Below are 18,752 nucleotides of genomic sequence, written 5' to 3'. Positions count from 1 at the left end.
TTGTGTAAATCAACACCCTTAAGCAATGGCGTAACGTGTGCAGCTTTGTTTCCATAGTGACTGTATCATGCATATCAGCCAAAGTAAATGCATATCATGAACATTCTCCCAATATAGGAATTCCAAACTGGTGTCATATCGGGCCAATATACTGTCTGATATATGGATAAATATATAAGCCATTAAATTTAGAGATCAATTTGAAACTTCACATAAATGGATGACGAACCAAAAGCTCACTTAGAAAGGCATTTCCTTTCAAATAGAAAACAGATACTATATACATTGCCTGCCTTGCGAGCGTCTGCAAATTCGGTAGCACTGCTCCCATTCCAGTTAAGACGAACCGTGAGGTGTCTAAGTTTCATTTGATTATATACGCAGAAAACATTGAAGGGAAGAATTGCTTGGTGTATCAACTCACCATCAAGATATCGTTTGTATTTCTTACTGGTTTTGGTATAAGAGAAAATTAAGACTCAGTGCAGACGCCATTCATATTCCACAACAATGTTAAACATTTTACAATAAAGCAAAACACCTTTAAACCATTGCACCCTTGTTACACCCTTACTATACTCTTAACACATACACCAATGTAGATGTGCACTCAATTCACACCCATCTATGAGAGGATCAGCGTCGAAGGGGTGTAAGATGGGTGTGACCTGGGTGTATATTGCAAAATACACTCCTCTTACGCTAACATAGGTGTAAAAAAATTTAGTGTGCACACGACGGATGAGTACTCTTACTCTCGTAAAACGCATGTTTTGTACAGTTTAAGAAAAACAGAGGGAGTGTCAAAAACGTTGCACGAATACGTTAAATAACCCAGTCTCCAAAGAGTAGAAGAACGAACTGCAGCGACAACATGGAACGTCAGTTTGGCATCAAATGTAACACCAATATCACGGGCAGTGCTGAACCGGGAAATTTCAGCGCTAGACATGTACTGAAAGGTAGTAACATTTGTTTTACAGGTAAATGTCACAATCTTGGTTTTTGCCGTGTTTACCTTGAGGTGGTTCTCCGCGTGCCAATTAAGTATACTAGTTCTGTCATCTTGCAAGAGAACACAATCTAAAGGTGCTGGTACAGTTCGCATTGTTTTGATGTCGTCAGCGTTGAATGTTTAACAGATGATACAGGTCCATTAATGAAAATGTTGAAGAGCAACGGGCCAAGATTGGACCCTTGCGGAATACCTGACGAAGGAATGAAAGCGTTAGAAAAAGATTCTGAGACAAAGGAAGTGCCCTCCCGTAAATGAGATTCAAGAAAGCGGATAAGACGTTCAGGGACTCCACGCGATCGCAGTTTGGACAAAAGAATATCGTGATCTATTAGGTCAGATGCTATGGAAATATCAAAATAAATAACATAAACTTTCACGTGTTGACAATCAACAAAATTATAGACAGAAGAGACACAAGGTTGGAGAGCGTGCTCTCCCTGCAAGAAAGGGACCCTGCAGGAGGGACGACACGACACGTTCTTGAACGTGTAGTGTCGTCCCTCCTCTGTCCCTTTCCAGGGTTCCAATTTTTTCACAATATGCTGATAGGTCAGCAATTTTGTACAGTTGGTTTGTTTGCTGGCTTGTAAACAGGAAGGATTACAGGTGACTTCTATTGACTAGAAAAAACCGTGAGCTTTAGCGACAAGATTAACATATACGTAAGTACAGGCGCAAAAATATCACAGTAAGCTTTGAAGAATACGGCTGAGATAGCATCAGACCCCGGCGTGGTCGTCGGCTTAAGTCGGCGGATCGCGGCAGCAACGTCACTCTCAGTAATAACAAACACAATAATCAATATGCATAAGACAAGTGGCGCCAGCAGCTTTAGTTGTTCGTGGGGTTACGCTGTCATATGCTGAAGCAGAATAATCAACAAACACATTTGTAATTCTATAGTGCTGTCAGACTGCTCATTCTCTCCATCCGCTCGATAACCCAGCACCTGCAGGATCTTTTAGAATTGTTTCACAACTTCTTGAACAATAGCAGCATTGAAATTGTGCATCATATCAACTTGTCGATTCAAGCCATGTTGGTTTGCTGCACAGGCGCCTCCGTGTCCTACTTGGTGGTCATCGGATGTCGACTCCTGGACCAGCCGTAGCGGTACGTTCCTGTGTGAGGCACCCAAAGTACGGTGGACCTGGCTCTACGTATGAGCACGACATTGCTGTGCTCGAGCTGGTTGAGCCCGTCACGTTCCACGACCTTGTTTCACCACTTTGTATCGACCTTAGGCCGTATCCATTCCTTACAAATGGGACAATGCTTACTGCCATTGGATGGGGCCGTGTCAACGAGGGTAAGTCTCGTCTTCCTTACAACGGTTAATACGTGAACATAAGTTGTCGAACGCTTTCGTATTTATTAGCAGACGTCGCAGCTACGTGCTCTCGGCACGACTCACTTGGGCCCAGTGTCTCTGGAAACGCTCGCGAGACCCGCGCCGCGGAATGTTTGTTGTGTCCGCATTTATACACCATTCAATAAAGCTCTTTCATTGTTTTTAATTTCGCACATTTCATACACCTGATACCGGATAAAAATCAGCGTCTGATTATTGAAGGTCAAGTTCAAGCGTGTGTTTTTTTTTTCTCTCTCTTAGCTGAAGCCAAGGACGGAGGTGAATTGAGAGAAAATATCTTGCTCAGGACATTCTTTGTCTACATGAGACTTGCGGCGTGGGTCTGCCTATAGTCGGTGCGGCGATCGGTGCAATGGAAAGCGTGTGCATTCTGCTACGGCGTAGCGCTGTCGTTCTCGTTCTCATGTCTGCGTTGTCGATCTCAGTTACTGGGACCAAGGTTAGCCTCATGTGAGATATCCCAAATTCGTACGGTAGTCATGCCTGCATCGCCTGGAACGCAAGCGGGAGCCAAAGCCTGGACTAAACCAGGTCTCAATACCGCATATATGTATAGCTCTCGCCTGAGATAAACTAACGAAAGAGGCTTCGTTCTGTGTTGCTCCAGCAAGTTGGCCAAACTAAGCCTACCCGTTTCACATATCTTCGCTAAACCAAGAAGCACTTACGTTCCTCGTCAAAATAATGAGGATCAGTTTTTGAGGCAGACTCCTTTGAGAGAAGATAACATTTTCTATTACACACAACTTAGCTACAACAGCAAGCTAGCAAATTGAGCGCGTCTGTTACATCTGTTTTTACTCCTCAGCGAAGCTCGCACTAACTTGGCCCCTTATTTTCTTTCACGTGCAGTGAGCCAACCAAGCGACGTCCTGAGGGTGGCAAACGTTCCTTTGGTAGACCTCGAGGAATGCAGGCGAAAGCTGAGCGACACGGTTGTCCCCAAGTCCAATTTGTGCGCGGGCGGAAACGAGCAGGACACTTGCCAAGGCGATAGTGGTGGGCCGCTTATGTTCCACGAGCCCATCACTCGTCAGTGGCTACAAGTAGGCATAGTGTCATGGGGCATCGGTTGCGGACGTTTGGGTCTCCCTGCCATTTACACCAGGGTATCCGAATACCTCCCGTTCGTATGGAACGCCACGGAGGGTGAGCTCTGTAAAAAGGGTGACGACACCAGACATAAACTGAATGAGAGCTTTTCAAGACCTCTGCGCAAGCCCAATCTACCTGGTAAGTTAATAAATAATCAAGTAACCCTTCTGGGCAACATATTGTGGAATGGGCAACACCTGCAGGTCGGCATTCGTGTACAGAACAGCGATACAAGTACTTACCTGAACTTTTTTTAATACCGTGTTAGCGCCGCGAAGCAACTGTGGCTATGAGCGGCGTAGAGACGTGAACAGACGGAGAGAGGACAGCAGGAAGGAATGGGGGACAGGGGGGTTAGTATGCGTCCTGGGACGACTTCAGGGGGAACTGTGCCGACATTCGTCTGGAAAGTCTTCGGAAAACCCAGGGAAAACCTCAGACAGCACAGCCGGTGACCGGATTCGAACCCGTGTCACCTCCCAGTCTCGGCGTGGAAACTTACCTGAACTAATTTTCTTCATGGGGCTGTCGCAACAATACACGGACTGTCCAGAAGCGTGAGAAGGGTGACTCCACGGATGCCACACAAATGAATACCGTGCATACACAGTTGGTTTTCATGCACGGTGGTCCTCGATATAATTGACCGTGTTTACGTGAATGCGACAGGAGGACATCGTATCCAGTTTTGCATATCCCGCAACTTGGCGTCGACAGTGTTGGGGACAACCCGTTGCTGTAACTACGTTACCCTTCGGTAACTTTTAACTGAACCCGTTGCTTTCGAGGTCCAGTAACTTCTTGAGGAACCCGTTCCTGTTTTAGGTAACTTTGTCAAAATAAGTTGGGGTGAGTTCCGAGTTAATTTTGTCTGATTCTTGTATACAAACGTCGCGAGCTGCGTCTTCCCTCCCTAATTGAGAGGACAGCCATGTGCACTCCGGCCGAATGTGCACGCATGGCGTGTCTGTCTCCCTTGTTGTTGCGTGGTGGCCGCTACTAGTTCCGCTTTGACTGGGAGACTCAGGTGACGTTCATCACAGCACGCAGTACTATATTGATAATCAGGAAATCGTAACGGAGTATTTTTCGTTTCCATTACCGCCTCCGCTACAGGCCCATATTTGTGTCTGTTTCAAATTTTCGTTATTACCATTGTAGTAATCTTTTAGAGCACTTCTGAAATTTCTGGACACTTTAGGACTTCGGTCCTCACTGGGAGACGACTCAATATTCCCTTTCACCACAGTACCACCAGGAACGGGTTATGACATCGCTCCCGGCGGTGAAACTACTCACTCACCGTGATTGAGATAAAGTGCGCGTCGTTGTTCGTTTCCGTTTCAGTTTTTCCGTACTGCCTCCCCTCCTCCCCGGTCCCTTAGTTGTCTCCTTTCTGTTTTTCTTTTTGTAAGCTTTGAGGCCATCACAAAGCTGAATACTTCTCGCTATAGCATAATATGAACTCTATTCTAGGGACTTTGGGATATCTGTGCACAAGCTTTATTCAATCAAACATACATGGCTTCTTTAACAGCCAACACGGTTTTCAGGAATGTTACTGACCCTTGCAACTTGCAAGTCACCATAAGCGTATAAGGACCATGCTTGATCTGTTTCCTATATAGTATATAGGAAACAGAGAAAGCATGGTTCAGCAAGCATATAGTATATGCTATTATATGCTCCTGTCTGACAGTTCATTTTAGATTCACTTCTTGAGTTAATTTTCGTTTAGTAATTCGCTTCATTCAGCTTTATTTCAGAAAATTATTTGAATGACTCAGCAAAGGAACTCCTGCAGACCCTAAATTATTACCTTCAACTATTTTCGTTTACGTTTATGTTTCAAGTATTCTGAATGCGCGATATTCGTTTCAGGTTGTGTTGACGGTTACTTGCTCTATTTCCGGTTCAATACAGTTTCCGTTTCCCTTACCTTCCCCTGCTTATAACGACAGAGGGCAATGTGTAACAGGATTAAAACTTGGCGCGGTTCTAGGAAATGTGCCTAGAGGATAACTTCCGGAACCTACACTTTCAATGCAACTTTGCTAGAAGATAAATATCAATAAATGCTTTGCCTTACAAACAAACAAACATAAGATGCTTCCCTAAACCGGCACATGAAGGTACGCCCCCGTTGGTCACCTCAAATACTGGTATACTTTTTGCATATCAAAACCCTCATAAAACCTCTTGCACCGCCCATTGTGAGGACAGAGCTGAATTAATTATAGAAAGCTAAAGTACGAAAAAACTGCATATCATGTAGCGAGTAACCTGAAAGTAATTCATTACTTTTCGAAAGTAGTCTATTAGTTTAGTTTCGTTAACAGTAACTTGGTTAGTAACTTCGGTACATTTTTGGCGGAGTAATTAACTGGTAACGCGTTCCTTCTGTCGAGTATCTTTGGTCGTTGGTAGCTTATCGGTTGGCATGGTCTGCTGGGAGAGGATTCGGTACTGTAAGTCAATGCGATGTACTACGAACGCACTCCTGTAACTGTGGCTATGAATAGAAGTGAGCGCGAGTAAATAAACTTGGACACGCACCGGCACAGTACCCGCGCGTGTGTGACCCGCACCCGCAAGAATTTTATCTGGGCGATCCGCACCCGCAGTGCTGTCTGTAAACCCGCCCACGGGAGCCGCAGGGGGAAGTGTTCCTCGTCCACATTACCGCTGTTTCTATTTTAAGACAATGGAAATTCTGAGTGTTGGCTACGTGTTTCGGACGGCTTCAATCATATGCCAATAAAACTGCAATTCAACATGGAGCCATATATGCCTGCATTAATAATCGAACTCGCCCGTCAGCACTTGCCTACTGAAGTCTGTAGTAGTAAGTATTCAACCCAATTTCTACACAGAAAATCCCCGGCAAGTACTGCACATTTTACTTTAAAATTACTTTAAATTATTTTAAAATTACTTTAAACTTCAACATTTCAAAATTAACAACAACATTAACAACAAAATTAAATTTTGAAATAGTGCAAAATCTAACTCAATGTAATACTTGTTGTGGATTTTCTATGTAGAAATTGAGTTGTAGAAAAAAATAAGTAGACAGAGAGAAATAATTTATTTGAAAACCAACGACGCCATCTTGAAAAAATCATTTCGTTGCGGGTGACTGGGGCAGGACGCTTGCAGAGGCAGGTGGCAAGCTAGTTGCAAGACATCAGACGAGATAGCACCACCACCACCACCATGTGGATATGCTACGGGTCACCGCTAAACAAGTCTAAACACGGGGGCACGGCAAACATGCGAGAGAAGGAGTGCAGTCAAACAACGCGCAAACATCCGCAAATCACTCACCTTTTCGACCGCGGGGACTGCTCCATCCGAGAGCCAGGCAGAAGTTGAGCGGGCGCGGGGACTGCGAAGCAACAGAGCGCGCGTCTGCTCTCCGCGACAGCTAGCGAGCAACTGACTGGGGTGCCGCTCTGACGGAGCCGACGGGTTGACTTTTCATTGCCTTCATGTGAACCTTCACTTGAGAGTGGTTCATAACCGCCAAGAAACCGAAGGCATGATAAATGCTGCCATCGCAGAGGCCTCGCAACGCATAGAAAACTATGCGAGAGAAGCGTCTGGTTTCACCTCCATCGGCGTCCAGTGTGTCGACTTAAAACTAACGCGTTTGAAACCGAAGCAGATTGGGTGCACGATCGAGCTTCCAGAAATATTGAAAGGCAAAACAAGGAGTCTCACAAACGTCAAACTCCCGCCGAATCACGAAAACGAGTGTTTCAAGTATAGCGTGCTGGCACTCTTAAATCAGTTGAGGGGCAAACCGAACGATTATGCCAGATACCGCAAATACATGAATCCTTCGAATCCGGAGACGCGCGTAACGTTCTGACCGCCCTGCTTCCCAGTCACTTACGAAGACATTTCCCTGTGGGAGAGAAAAAACAAAATCTCCGTGTACATCTACGTGTTCAACGAGCAGACGAGTTCCCTATCTACCGGACGGGTTCCCTGCACGCTCTATAAAGATAAAGTCCATCTGCTCGAGGTTAGGGAGCATTTCTATGGAATTCAAAAAAAATTTAGCACTTTCATGGGACGAAGTGACTACTTTTATTGCGAGAAATGCACGAGCAGTTATGGGACTAGAGGGGCGTTGGAGCAGCACGAACGTCTCTGTCGAGACGAAAATGAAGTGATTCTCGAAATGCCAAATGCGGGGGAGTGTGTCTCCTTCACAAGATACAGTACATGCATCCCTATCCCTATTTTGCGGTGTTAGACACGGAGAGCTTGTAGAAAAGGACGTGCTCGTTAAGGACGCCGTGAGTGTGCACAGGATGAGCACGTACTGCATCGTTGTAGAGAGAAGTTGCGACGGAAAAATAGTAGTCCTAGATGGCTATTTGGGACCCAACGCGGCAGAGAAATGCTTCCTCGCGCTCAAGCGATTTAGCGATCAAATCGATAGGTTCAACCACTGTCCCTCACCGTTGGTCATGAGTATGGAAGACCACTTTTGACACAAGAGCGCGAGGCACTGCGAATTTTGTGGAATTGAATTTAACCGGCATATGCGAAAGGTGTCGCATCACGACCACACTCGCTTTGTAGAGCCCGGTTCTTCTAATTACGTCGCGACGCTGTTTGATACGTGTAACCTTACGTGTCATAACACCAAAGAACTCGTCGTGTGCGTGCACAATTTGCAATACAATTTGAGCTCCCTTCTCCACCGCATGCACGTTCTAAATCTGGGCGAGCAATCGAGCTTAGCTTCGAGTACGTTAAAGATAAGAGAGTTCAACATTGGCGATCTCCATTTCCGTGATACCACGCAGTTTTTAAACCTCTCCTTGTCTAACCTGGTAGAAACCCTCCTCGAAAGCGGCGGCGAGGGCGAGTTTCATTGTACCCATCAAATGTATGGTGACCGTTTCCGGCGCCTCCTCAGGAAGGGCGTTTATCCGTACACCTTCGTCGACAGTTTCGAAGCCAACACCGGTAAAGGAAGCTTTCAAAAGTGGCCTGAACAACCAAGAGATCACGGACGAGGACTATCAGTACGCCCTCGATGAATTGTTCGAATGTAAGAACCTCTGCGGTTACACGCGTCTCTACGTCACGCTCAACGCCTGTCAGCTCTGCGACACTGTGCTGTATTTCAGGAAGGTTGCACTAGAGATGGATAGGTTAGATATCCTACGTACCGTGTCGCTTGCCAGCCACGCGTGGGGCAGCGCTCTAAAGCTCACCAACGTCAAACTTGAGCTCATGAGCGATCGCGAGATGTACGAAACGATCGAGAAGGGAATCAGGGGAGGCATTTGTAACAGCTTCCACAGATACTGTCGGGCTAATCACGAGGGGTGCGACGATTACGACCCGGCATTAAGAAAATACTTTTATCCAGTACCTCGACGTGAATAGTTTGTACCCGTACGCAATGACTTTCCATCTCCCGACACGTGGTTTTGACTGGGTCGATCCTTCAAGGTGGAGCGAGATCGATTTTCTCAACATTCCTCACGATTCGGAAGTGGGTTACGTGTACGTGGCAGACTTGTCGTATCCCGAAGAACTGCACGCGCTCACCAGGGATTTTACCCTGGCACCCGAACATAGGTGCGTGGACGAGAACGAACTCTCCCCCTACCAGCGACACTTGAAACATGCGTTCTCGCTGAATGCCCCTCCCACAAAGAAACTCTTGCTGACGTGCTACGACAAAGAATGCTACGTCGTTCATTATGCATTGCTCGCTCTGTACGTGAGGTTGGGCATGAAAATAAAACGTGTTCACAGCATCCTCTCATTCCACCAAGACAACTTTTTGCGGACCTTCGTGCAGAGAAACGTCGCGTTGAGGAATGCCGCGACCAGGAAATTTCAGCGACTTCTGTACAAAACTATGTTGAACAGTACGTTCGGTAAGTCGACACAAAATGTGAGACGTATGAAGAGGTACGCTATAGCCTACGACAAAGAAAGCGCACTCTGAAAAGCTAGCTCTGTCGACAGTCAGAATTTCCTCCTTCTGAGTGACAAGTGCATCTTGTTTGAAATGAAACAGCGTCGCATAAAATGCACGCACCCCCTTTAAATGGGCTTTGCCATTCTAGAGATATCCAAAGTGTGAATGTACAGCTTCATCTACAAATCGCTCTTTTCTCGCTTGACCTGTCCAGTGCAGTCGATCTATAGCGATACGGACACCATAATGTTTTCTCTCATGTGTGAAAGCCTGGATGAACAGCTGATGAAGATTGAGAATGAGTTAGGTCTATCCTCCTATCCAGTGGACCACCCGCTTTCCATCGACAAGCACGCGAATCAGATGGGGTACTTCAAAGACGAGACGGGAGGTGGAGTTATTCAGGAAGTCGTAGCCATCCGAGCCAAAATGTACAGCGTTCTCTTGGCTGGGACACACAAACAGATCACGAGAGCAAAAGGAGTTAAGAAAGACGTGGTGAGGAGACACTTATTGCACGAAGTGTACCGAGATTCTCTGTTCGATGAAAACACAGTCTCTCAGAAGCAGTGCACCATTCAGAGTATAAAGCAAACAATGTACACCACTTCGAGACTCAAGAAAAGCTTGGTCTCTTACGACGTCAAGCGCTATCTCGTGGATGCCATACACTCCTTCCCTTATGGAAGCTGCGAAAACGGTAAGCTTTCCTACTGTTTTGACGCGTATAGGATTACGATAGTGTAGCATCTCTCTTTGTGTAGCATCGGAAAACCCAGAAGGGAGCCTGAGAGCGTCGTCGTCAAGCATCGAGTGACCGTGGAACAAAGAGCAAAGTCCTTGGTGCACGCGCATATAATCGAGAAGAAAAGTTCTGGTCCAGATATGCTTCTCTCTCTCTCTCAGACGGAAGAAGCACGGGTCATTGTGGCAGTGTGGTAGCGGAATGGGTGTACGAAAAGAATGACCATTCCGTCATCGTGCAGGTGCAGTGACCCGGGCAATGACGACGCTACGATAAAGATTCCCCGTTCCTTTTCTGGCACGTCTGATCATCTGGTAATGCTCTGTTCGTGAGATCAGACAAGTAAGGGGGTTGCAGGCATCTACCGACCAACTCTTTTGTATGTATTCAATAAAGATGTTTCAGTGAAAGAAAACACAGAGTCTCGTCAAAGTTATTCGGACTGTTTAATGTGTTGCATGTCGATAACCAAACGGTATTTCAATAAATCGCTGACAAAGTTCACGATGTAGACTGCTTGCAAATGTCGCTGCTTCCGCAGGGCGTACTTATTATGTGCGATGGTACAAGCGAGAAGGTTCACGATGTCTGCAACGATGTAGTTGAATTCTGCATTGGACAAGCTCACAAATTCACTCATCAGTTTCAGGGGTTCGTCCGGAACCGTTATACAGACGTTCGTAACGGGCGTAGATCCGATGCACCATCTCCTGCAGCGGGCCCGGAGAGATCTCTCCTATATTGCCAAAGCCTACCATGTCCATCACGTAGCGAAACGCAGTGATGATGAGCTCATTGCGGGGACTTTGTTGCGGGGACGCTGTTGAAACATTCTTTCTCCACTTCTTCCCAAGAAGCGTGGGCGCAGGAACAATTTTGTAACGAGTGGTAGCTGAACATCTTCACGAATTGATGACGCGATGATGGCGTATTGATGACGCGCCTTTATACAGATAAACATGCGCAAAGAAATGAGAGCGAAACTGAAACGAAGAAGCCAGCCGTCGCCGCTGGGAGAGAGCGCGCGCGCAGTGGAAGGAGCAGAGCGTGAAATCGAAACCACCCCCGGTCGGGTGGGCGGACGCATGCGTAGCTGCCACAGCGCAGCGCCCCAGTCACTTGCTCCCTCGCTGTCGTGAAGAGCAGACGTGTGCTCGGTTGCTCCGCAGTCCCCGCGTCCGCTCAGTTTCTGCCTGGCTCTTGGATGCAGCAGTCGCACTGTCGCCGCGGGGGAAAAGGTGAGTAATTTGGCGATGTTTGCACATTGTTTTACCGCGCTCCTTTTCTCGCATGTTTGCCGTGGCCCGTGTTTAGACTTGTTTAGCGGTAACCAACAAGTGATTTGCCGACGTTCGCACGTTGTTTGACCGCGCTCGTGTTAAACTTTTTCTCGCATGTTTGCCATACGCACTTGTTTAGACTTGTTTAGCATTGAGCAAGCCTTTTGTTTGTGTTGACGCATGTTTAGCGATGTGTGCCCAGTGCTTCTTGCCTTGTGTTAGCTGCATAGTGTTGTGACGCTGTGGTTAGGCCTAACTGATCGCACCCCTAAGCCTTTTCCCCGATGTGTACTGTTTTCTTCGTGCTGTTTAGCAGTAGCGGTTAGACCTTTTCTCTCGCATGCCTAGACTTGTTTAGCAGTGTTGCCATTTTTACCTGCCGCTAGTATCTCGTTGTTCTCTGTCTTTCTCGCATGCCTAGACTTGTTTAGGTGGCACCATCTGGTGTGATGGCTTGCAACTGAGTGGCCACCTGTCGTCGATCTCTGGAACTGCCCGTCACCAACTACCAACATGGCGGGCGCTGGTCACTCGGGCGTTTCGGAGTGGTTTCTTCGCCATGGCATCGTCGATTTTCGAATAAATTGCTTCTCTCCACTCTATTTCTATCTATTTTTCTTCTTTTCTTCTTTTTATGGACACAGGTTGCCGCCATCTCACAGCTTGGTCTGGACACGAGATAGATGCTCCCCAATTAGTGTAATGACTCCCTGGAGGATGCTGATTAATGTGGGAGTCCCAATTAGCTCTAATTGCTAATTAAATCGTGTTTAGACGAAGGTGTGAGTTGGCGGCAGTCTGTGTCCAGTCCATACTACTGAGGCAATGAGCCTCAACCGCTGAAGACGAACACAACTGGACCTTGCGCTCATTACCTTACTGGTATGCACAACTATAGACAAACAACGAATTCTATACTCAAGTACGCATGGTACCTTGTTGATACCAATCTATGAATTAAACAACACGCTTGATACACAGATCGAGAGACGTGCGACAGGTCGTGGCATCAAGCATGAAACAAAGATTAAGCAATCGAAAGATAACTGCATATGCCTTGCCTACGGCTGCTCTAACAACTAAACAAGAAGATGGAATCAAACTTGGCACGTGCTTCGTCTAACTGACTGGTATAGAAACGCATTGAAGAGGCGGGGCTCCGGATTTCGCCGTCATTCATGTTAAAGTAAAAGTGTTTGAAAATGCGACTGTTTTCATGCCTGTTCCGTCCGTGTGACTTTTGTCACTTCATCATGGACTAGTCGTTGAGTGGCGTGGAAAAAAAAACACGGATACAGAAGAGAACAAACTAGCGCTCTTCCGTGTCCACGTTTGTTTGTTTCCTTTTTCCTGCTACTCTACAACAAGTGCGTTGCAACACGCCCAACGTCTCAGCTTGTACATTCACCAACCGGCCCAGCTGTTACTTCATCTGCATATGCTCACTATAATTTGCCATTGAACGCTTTCAGAAGCTCTCTTTTACCGATTGGCCCATCGGCGAAAAATATTCCAGAAAAACCGGCGTCGACACTGTGATATTCCCGAGCAATTTATTGGTTTCCATGTACACTGTTGCATGGTTCAGGGTACCAATACACTCTTTCGCTCAGCTATCTGGGGATCTAGTTACTGTGTTACTATGTTTTGCTGCCTGTAATCAAGTGTCTAGTACTACAATGTAAATAAAACCAGTTTTCTGAAATTTTTTCGCGCTTGCTATACCAAAGCTAGTCCAAGAATTTATCCGATATCTTTCTCTTTTAGAATGTGGCATCGCCAATAGATATGGTCGAATCGTTGGAGGATCTCAAGTGTTTCCTAACAAGTTTCCTTGGCTGGTGAGACCCATTCTTCTTAGTCGAAGAGATATCAAGCACGTAAACATTTGGGCGATTCCACGCGAAATGATCGCTCGTCCCTCATAAAACTATCGCGAATTTTTACGAAAATTTTTTTAGCAGTCCCTAATAGTGCAAAATGACACACCACGAAACATTTCTTCCCAAATCTCAATGTGGCGGGTGCTACAGACGCGCAAAGTTCGCAGCGCTGGCGAAAACCGTGCCTGGCGTGAACGGCAGCTGCTGCGGCTCATAGAAAGCACCTAGAACTCCGCGGTTTTCTTTTGCGTATAGAGGAAGCAATGCTTTACACAGCGTTCAAATCCCGGTTGTCGTGCTATAATCGGTGCTGGTATACAAAGGCCGGAAGTTTTGTAATTTTCCTCCTACTTCGAGATTTTTTTGTGGAAAATCAAATCATTAAATGTTAATGAATATGTTTCCCTGAGAAGGCCTCCTGGAATACTTCAACAGGAAATATCGCAAGGCACGTAATTCTTGTAGTCATTGCAGAAAAAAAGGAGGAAGTATGCGATTTTTCGAAAATTCGCTACAATCGAGCGTAAAACACGCAATGAAGAGGTCGGAAGAAACGCCTGAAACCAATGCAGTTTTATAGAACGAGCCTTCCTCTACAACATATTAAAAAATCTCGAGGGTGTTTTTTCGTATACGGGAGAAAATAATTTTTTTGTAGTAGAGGGTGTTACGGCCACACAGACTCACGTTGCATGTATCCGGTGGGGTGTTATATTTGTTTCTTGGGCTCTCGTTTTAAGTCTGCGTATTTCCGATTTTTTTTTTCTGGTTGGTTTTCAATATGACAGCCACCCGGACCAAAGGAACATGGCTCCAGTTGAGCTCTGTGGAGTTCCTATTCACCAGTATGAATATTATAGGCGCGTGGATGCAGGTTCAGCTGAGGAAACTTTAACTATCACATTTAAATGCTGAACAATTCAGCAAAAATATTAACCACGAAAAGTCTAACAAATTATAACGCTAGAGGAAAAGCTCCCGTGTCGATAATGGCGATGTAATAGAGAGTTTTAGTGGATCGTAAGCTATCTTCTCTGCGTACGTGTTGGATAGCGTTGGTGGTTCTGCGCACTGGGCGAGGCTCTCTTTCTGTTATGGGCGTGCGCAGAGCCATCAACACTATCCCTTACGTATGCAAACACGATTGCGTAGGACCTACTAAAACTCTGTCTCTTTCGAAAATTTGAACAGCGATATTTGGTTCCTTGTTCTCCATGTTATCTCGGACTGCTTGTAGACCCAGCTCATGAATTATCAGGATCACAGATTGTAACCGTTCGTTCGCTCTTTCGACAGATGGCCGATGTCGTTGAGCAATTGTTTACTGGCGTCGGCTGCGACCGTTTCCCGTTCGCCCATTACGGGGTTTGCTCTTTGATGCGGACAGTCCCGGCGAAAGTAGTCAGACCTGCCGCACGTCCAGCAACCGGCGCGCATTCCGCGCTGCTGACGCGGAACATGTGGCTGCTCCCGCGGCCTTTCGCTTTTGGGGGTTTCGCTAGCTATATAGCCGTGGGTTGACTCCGATTATGGGACAGGACGGGACCTGTCAGTGCTCGTAACTGCGGGGATCACCCTGTGTTCATAACAGAAGGGATCAGGTGCTCGGCGTGATGGCTCCGCGTAATAGTTGCGATTGTGCTCATCCAGTCCCACTGCGGGTGGGCGCTCAGCCGAGGCTGCTCCCGCTGACCACGCACAACGCGGTTCTGACGCGCGCCGATTCAGGCGGCGGCGGGTGCCGATACTCGAGTTCCGCTACGAAGTCGCCTTGTATAGTGTGCGAACCTCTTGCGCCAGCGCGTTAAGGCTATTAAAGCGATGGGCTGGAAGATAGGGCCGGTAGCGAGGTAGTATGACACTGACGGATAGCCCGTGTAGGATGATATAGGATAGGATGCGATATTCGTAACCCGGTGGAAGAAATTCGCTCTTAAACCGCTTCTGACAGTCCTGAACGGACGTAAAACTCGACTGCAGCCGAAGGCAGCGAGCGGCGCCTCCGAGCAAGGCAACCCGCAGGATCCGTTGTATCAGGAATTCATCTGAGGTTCCCATACCAGTCTGATAGACTGTTAGGCCATCTAAGAAGTCTGCGACAGGCTTTTTATCAGTGTACCCTGATAAGGCAGGGATCGGTAAGTTCAGTCAGAGGGGCGCTTGTGCCTGCGGCGACGAAAACGACCCGGCATCAAGACGTTGTGCCACCAACGAACATAACTCCGTCATTCGTGACAGGAGTTCTGCCGTTATAGCGGAGTCCGACTGCGGCACTGCAGGTACCGTAGTTGATGTGCTTTGGGACGGCGGCACTGCATGTGCTTCATTATCCCTGGCTGGTCGTTTCGGCTCCATAGGCGCCGAGACGTTCTGTGCTAGCCCTTCCTCCGCTCGGGACTCCTGCCACACAGTGCCCTTTCATACGCTCCGGAGGTCTGGCGGCGGCTAATGGTGCATCGGCTCCGGGACTGGGGCACCGAGTGGGTCTTCTGAAGCACTCAAACAAAAAGCACTTCACCTAAACAAAAAACAGTAGCTCAGGGGAAGAAACGACATCCCGGAAAAAGTAAAAAAAAAAAAAACAGCGGAGTCCGAAATACAAGAATGAGAAAAAAAAAACAGTGCCCAATTAAAAAAGAACAGCACGTGCTGCGTCTTTCGTGCAGTCGAACGGACGGGCTGTGACCCCAAGCGTTGGGCGCCAGTTGTGGAAACCCGTGTTTCGACAACCTCGGGGCGTCAGCCCATCCATTACGTCGCCGAGAAAGACACAGCATGTGGACAGTGCTAACAACAAACAAAGGTTTATTCCATAACATACAGTGCAGAACAGCCTCAATCCTCGCAAACAGAAGGAATTACAGATCCCCGTGTGCCGCGTGTTTTTATTCGCTGTTGTCTGACCCCGCCCCCTTTCTTCAGCTAGCCAGGAACATTCTAGGAGCCACGTTTGTAGTGCCCCCACAATGTATTAACGGTTCAGTTCAGTTCCCAATTAACCCTCAAAACGGGATGTTCGTTATAAGGACATACCGTTTTAGAATATGCTTCCCGAATATTCGTTCGCCTTTCCCTAGCATCTAATCTCTCCGAATCACCTGTAGCGATTAAACGATTTCTTAGCTCAGCGTTACGAGAAACCGATAAGTTTCTTTGCCAACCTATATCCATCCGGATGTGCATCCGAAGGATACAGAGCTTTGCTGGATGCTCACTTTACATGAAAACACCTATCACTCCAACTGAAAATAGCGGGTGTTTTGCGCTCACCAAGTGGACACATTGTCGTCCGAAGCGCCACCGCTAGAGCGCGACGTGAGGAGCGCAAACTGGTGTATAGTTCCCAGAAGACATAGCTCTAGGTTTGCCTCATATCGAAGATTTAATCTGATTAGCTATAAACTGTCCTAAAACCTGAAATATTCCGGTTCGTATACTGTCCACGAAGCAGTTGAAGTACCTTCTGAAAATGTAAATGTTCTTGCTCGTTTAGACGCTGACCCAGGAACACTAGTTATGTTTTCTGCGTCACATATTTATTCTTTTATATTTGCAGGCAGCCATCTTGTTCCAGAACAACCTCACCGGTACCGGCAGCTACATCGGCAACGGCTTCGTCCTGACTGCTGCAGGGGCGTTGGGCAAACAGTAGGTGTTGATCCCGGTAATTCGTGTACATGGACATAGGGATGTCCACCAAGATCTTAACATTATGCCGTACAGGTGCACACGCAGGTTAATTAAATCACTTCGTGGCTGAGACTTAATGTATCATTTCTTTGACAGTGGCGCCGTTTGTGACTCGCTCACATTTTAGACATTGCAACCCAGACTTAAAATTCAACCAACACTAGTGCCTTGAATTATTCTCTCTGATAGCAATCATTGGTTGCCAAATGAAGAAGGCGTGAAAAATAGGTGTGCAACGCCACGCGCATACAGCCAACGCTCGAGCATTTAAAGAGACAGCTCGCTGTGCAAACGTCGGTTCATTCATTTTTGTTGCAAACGGTTGCGTACCTCCCACTGTCAGCCCATGCATTAGTTTCCCACAGCTCGAGCAATATGATTTATTGTAGATATCCAAAAGAAATGAGATCCACTCAGGTATGAAAACCATCATCCATACGAAATCATCGTCGTCAGTGATACCGCCGTCTCCATGAACGTAGGCGATCCGTGTGCCGACCGACGCGCCGACGAGGTCGACATTGCTGGTCACATGATTGCTGGTACACGAACGGACTACCAGCGTCCCAGTGCAACAGCGATGCCGTAAACTAGTTCGTGCCGCCGCTGATTGCGATGTAGTCCGGTACAGTTGCGGGAGTGCCATTCGCAGTGGGAGATGGCTGCGAAGCGCGCACGCAAAGCAGCATTGCAACGTGAGCATAGGGTTCCCACCTCACCGGATTTCACCCGAATAGTTCGGAAATATTCATGGCTTACGTTTGGTGCGCGGGAGGAGGTGTAATCCGGACATCGAACGTTCGGGAATTTGCCAGGTCGTAGTAAAAGCCTTACGACTTCGAGTTTTTGGTTTGCGCCACCGTCATCAAAGATTGAGCGACAGCTAAAATGAGCTCTCAAAGCCACGTGGATCCACATGAAGACTGAAATAATTATTAGAACCCTCTGTGCCTACTGTTCAGCTTTCAACGGTTTGTACGGTACAGGCTCAGCAATTTCATACGGTCCTTCACAAACCGCTTTGTCCAATCTAAGACAGGAGGGCGGCGTGGCAGTAACAGCTCCAGATAGAACGCATAGTTTGAGATAGTACACACGAGAGCCCTGCACGGGCCGACTTTTCCGGTTCTGACCTAGCCCGGGCGCACCGAAAAATGGCCCGACCCGGGCCTGGACCTTCACATTTTTATGCGGCAGCCGGGACGTGCCCGGTGGCCCAGTGAGTAAAGCCCGGCCCGGCCCGGCGTTTAAGCGAATAGAGCACGGCCATGCCCGGTGACGCGGCGAGTTGATTCAGACCTAGTATTTCCAGCCGTGACATACGCGTTTTTCGCACTTATCAAACAAATTTATAAGTAAATTTATAAGAAAAGAAGACAAGGCCACAAGCATGCAAGTGCTGACGGTTTAACACCGTAACAGCACCAGACCAAATTAAATCCAGAACGCACGCGGCCATGGGCGTTATCGTTATACTGTCAAGTTTTTTGCGCAGGTAGAGGATGCAGTCGATGAACTCCTTCTCCCAGTCCCTACTCCCATCACCAAGCTTTCTCAACGTGATTGTGAAACCCATGGGGAGTGAGGAGGAATGACAAGTGGCTTTGAGAATGTTCTAGAGGGTCGAACGCATAATGCAGTGTCCTGTGCTTGTCTATGCGAATGCACAGGAACTTGTCTTTGCACAGGAATGACGCAAGCGCGTGATGATAT

General features: G+C 47.2%; 1 protein-coding gene across 2 annotated transcripts in view; it reads left to right on the top strand.

Annotated features, from left to right (window-relative positions):
- LOC135370298 (trypsin 5G1-like) overlaps window positions 1-18,752 on the top strand; it is a 43,588-nt gene that overhangs the window by 14,098 nt on the left and 10,738 nt on the right. For both annotated transcript variants that reach the window (XM_064604011.1, XM_064604010.1), the window contains 4 exons: window positions 2,074-2,327; window positions 3,243-3,623; window positions 13,234-13,307; window positions 16,906-16,997. In XM_064604011.1, coding sequence (XP_064460081.1) covers window positions 2,074-2,327; window positions 3,243-3,623; window positions 13,234-13,307; window positions 16,906-16,997 — 801 coding nt within the window. The remainder of the gene's footprint in view (window positions 1-2,073; window positions 2,328-3,242; window positions 3,624-13,233; window positions 13,308-16,905; window positions 16,998-18,752) is intronic.

This window comes from Ornithodoros turicata, chromosome 10 (assembly GCF_037126465.1).
Source record: "Ornithodoros turicata isolate Travis chromosome 10, ASM3712646v1, whole genome shotgun sequence".
In the NCBI taxonomy this organism is placed as follows: domain Eukaryota; kingdom Metazoa; phylum Arthropoda; class Arachnida; order Ixodida; family Argasidae; genus Ornithodoros; species Ornithodoros turicata.
This window is presented reverse-complemented; position numbering and strand designations above follow the sequence as displayed.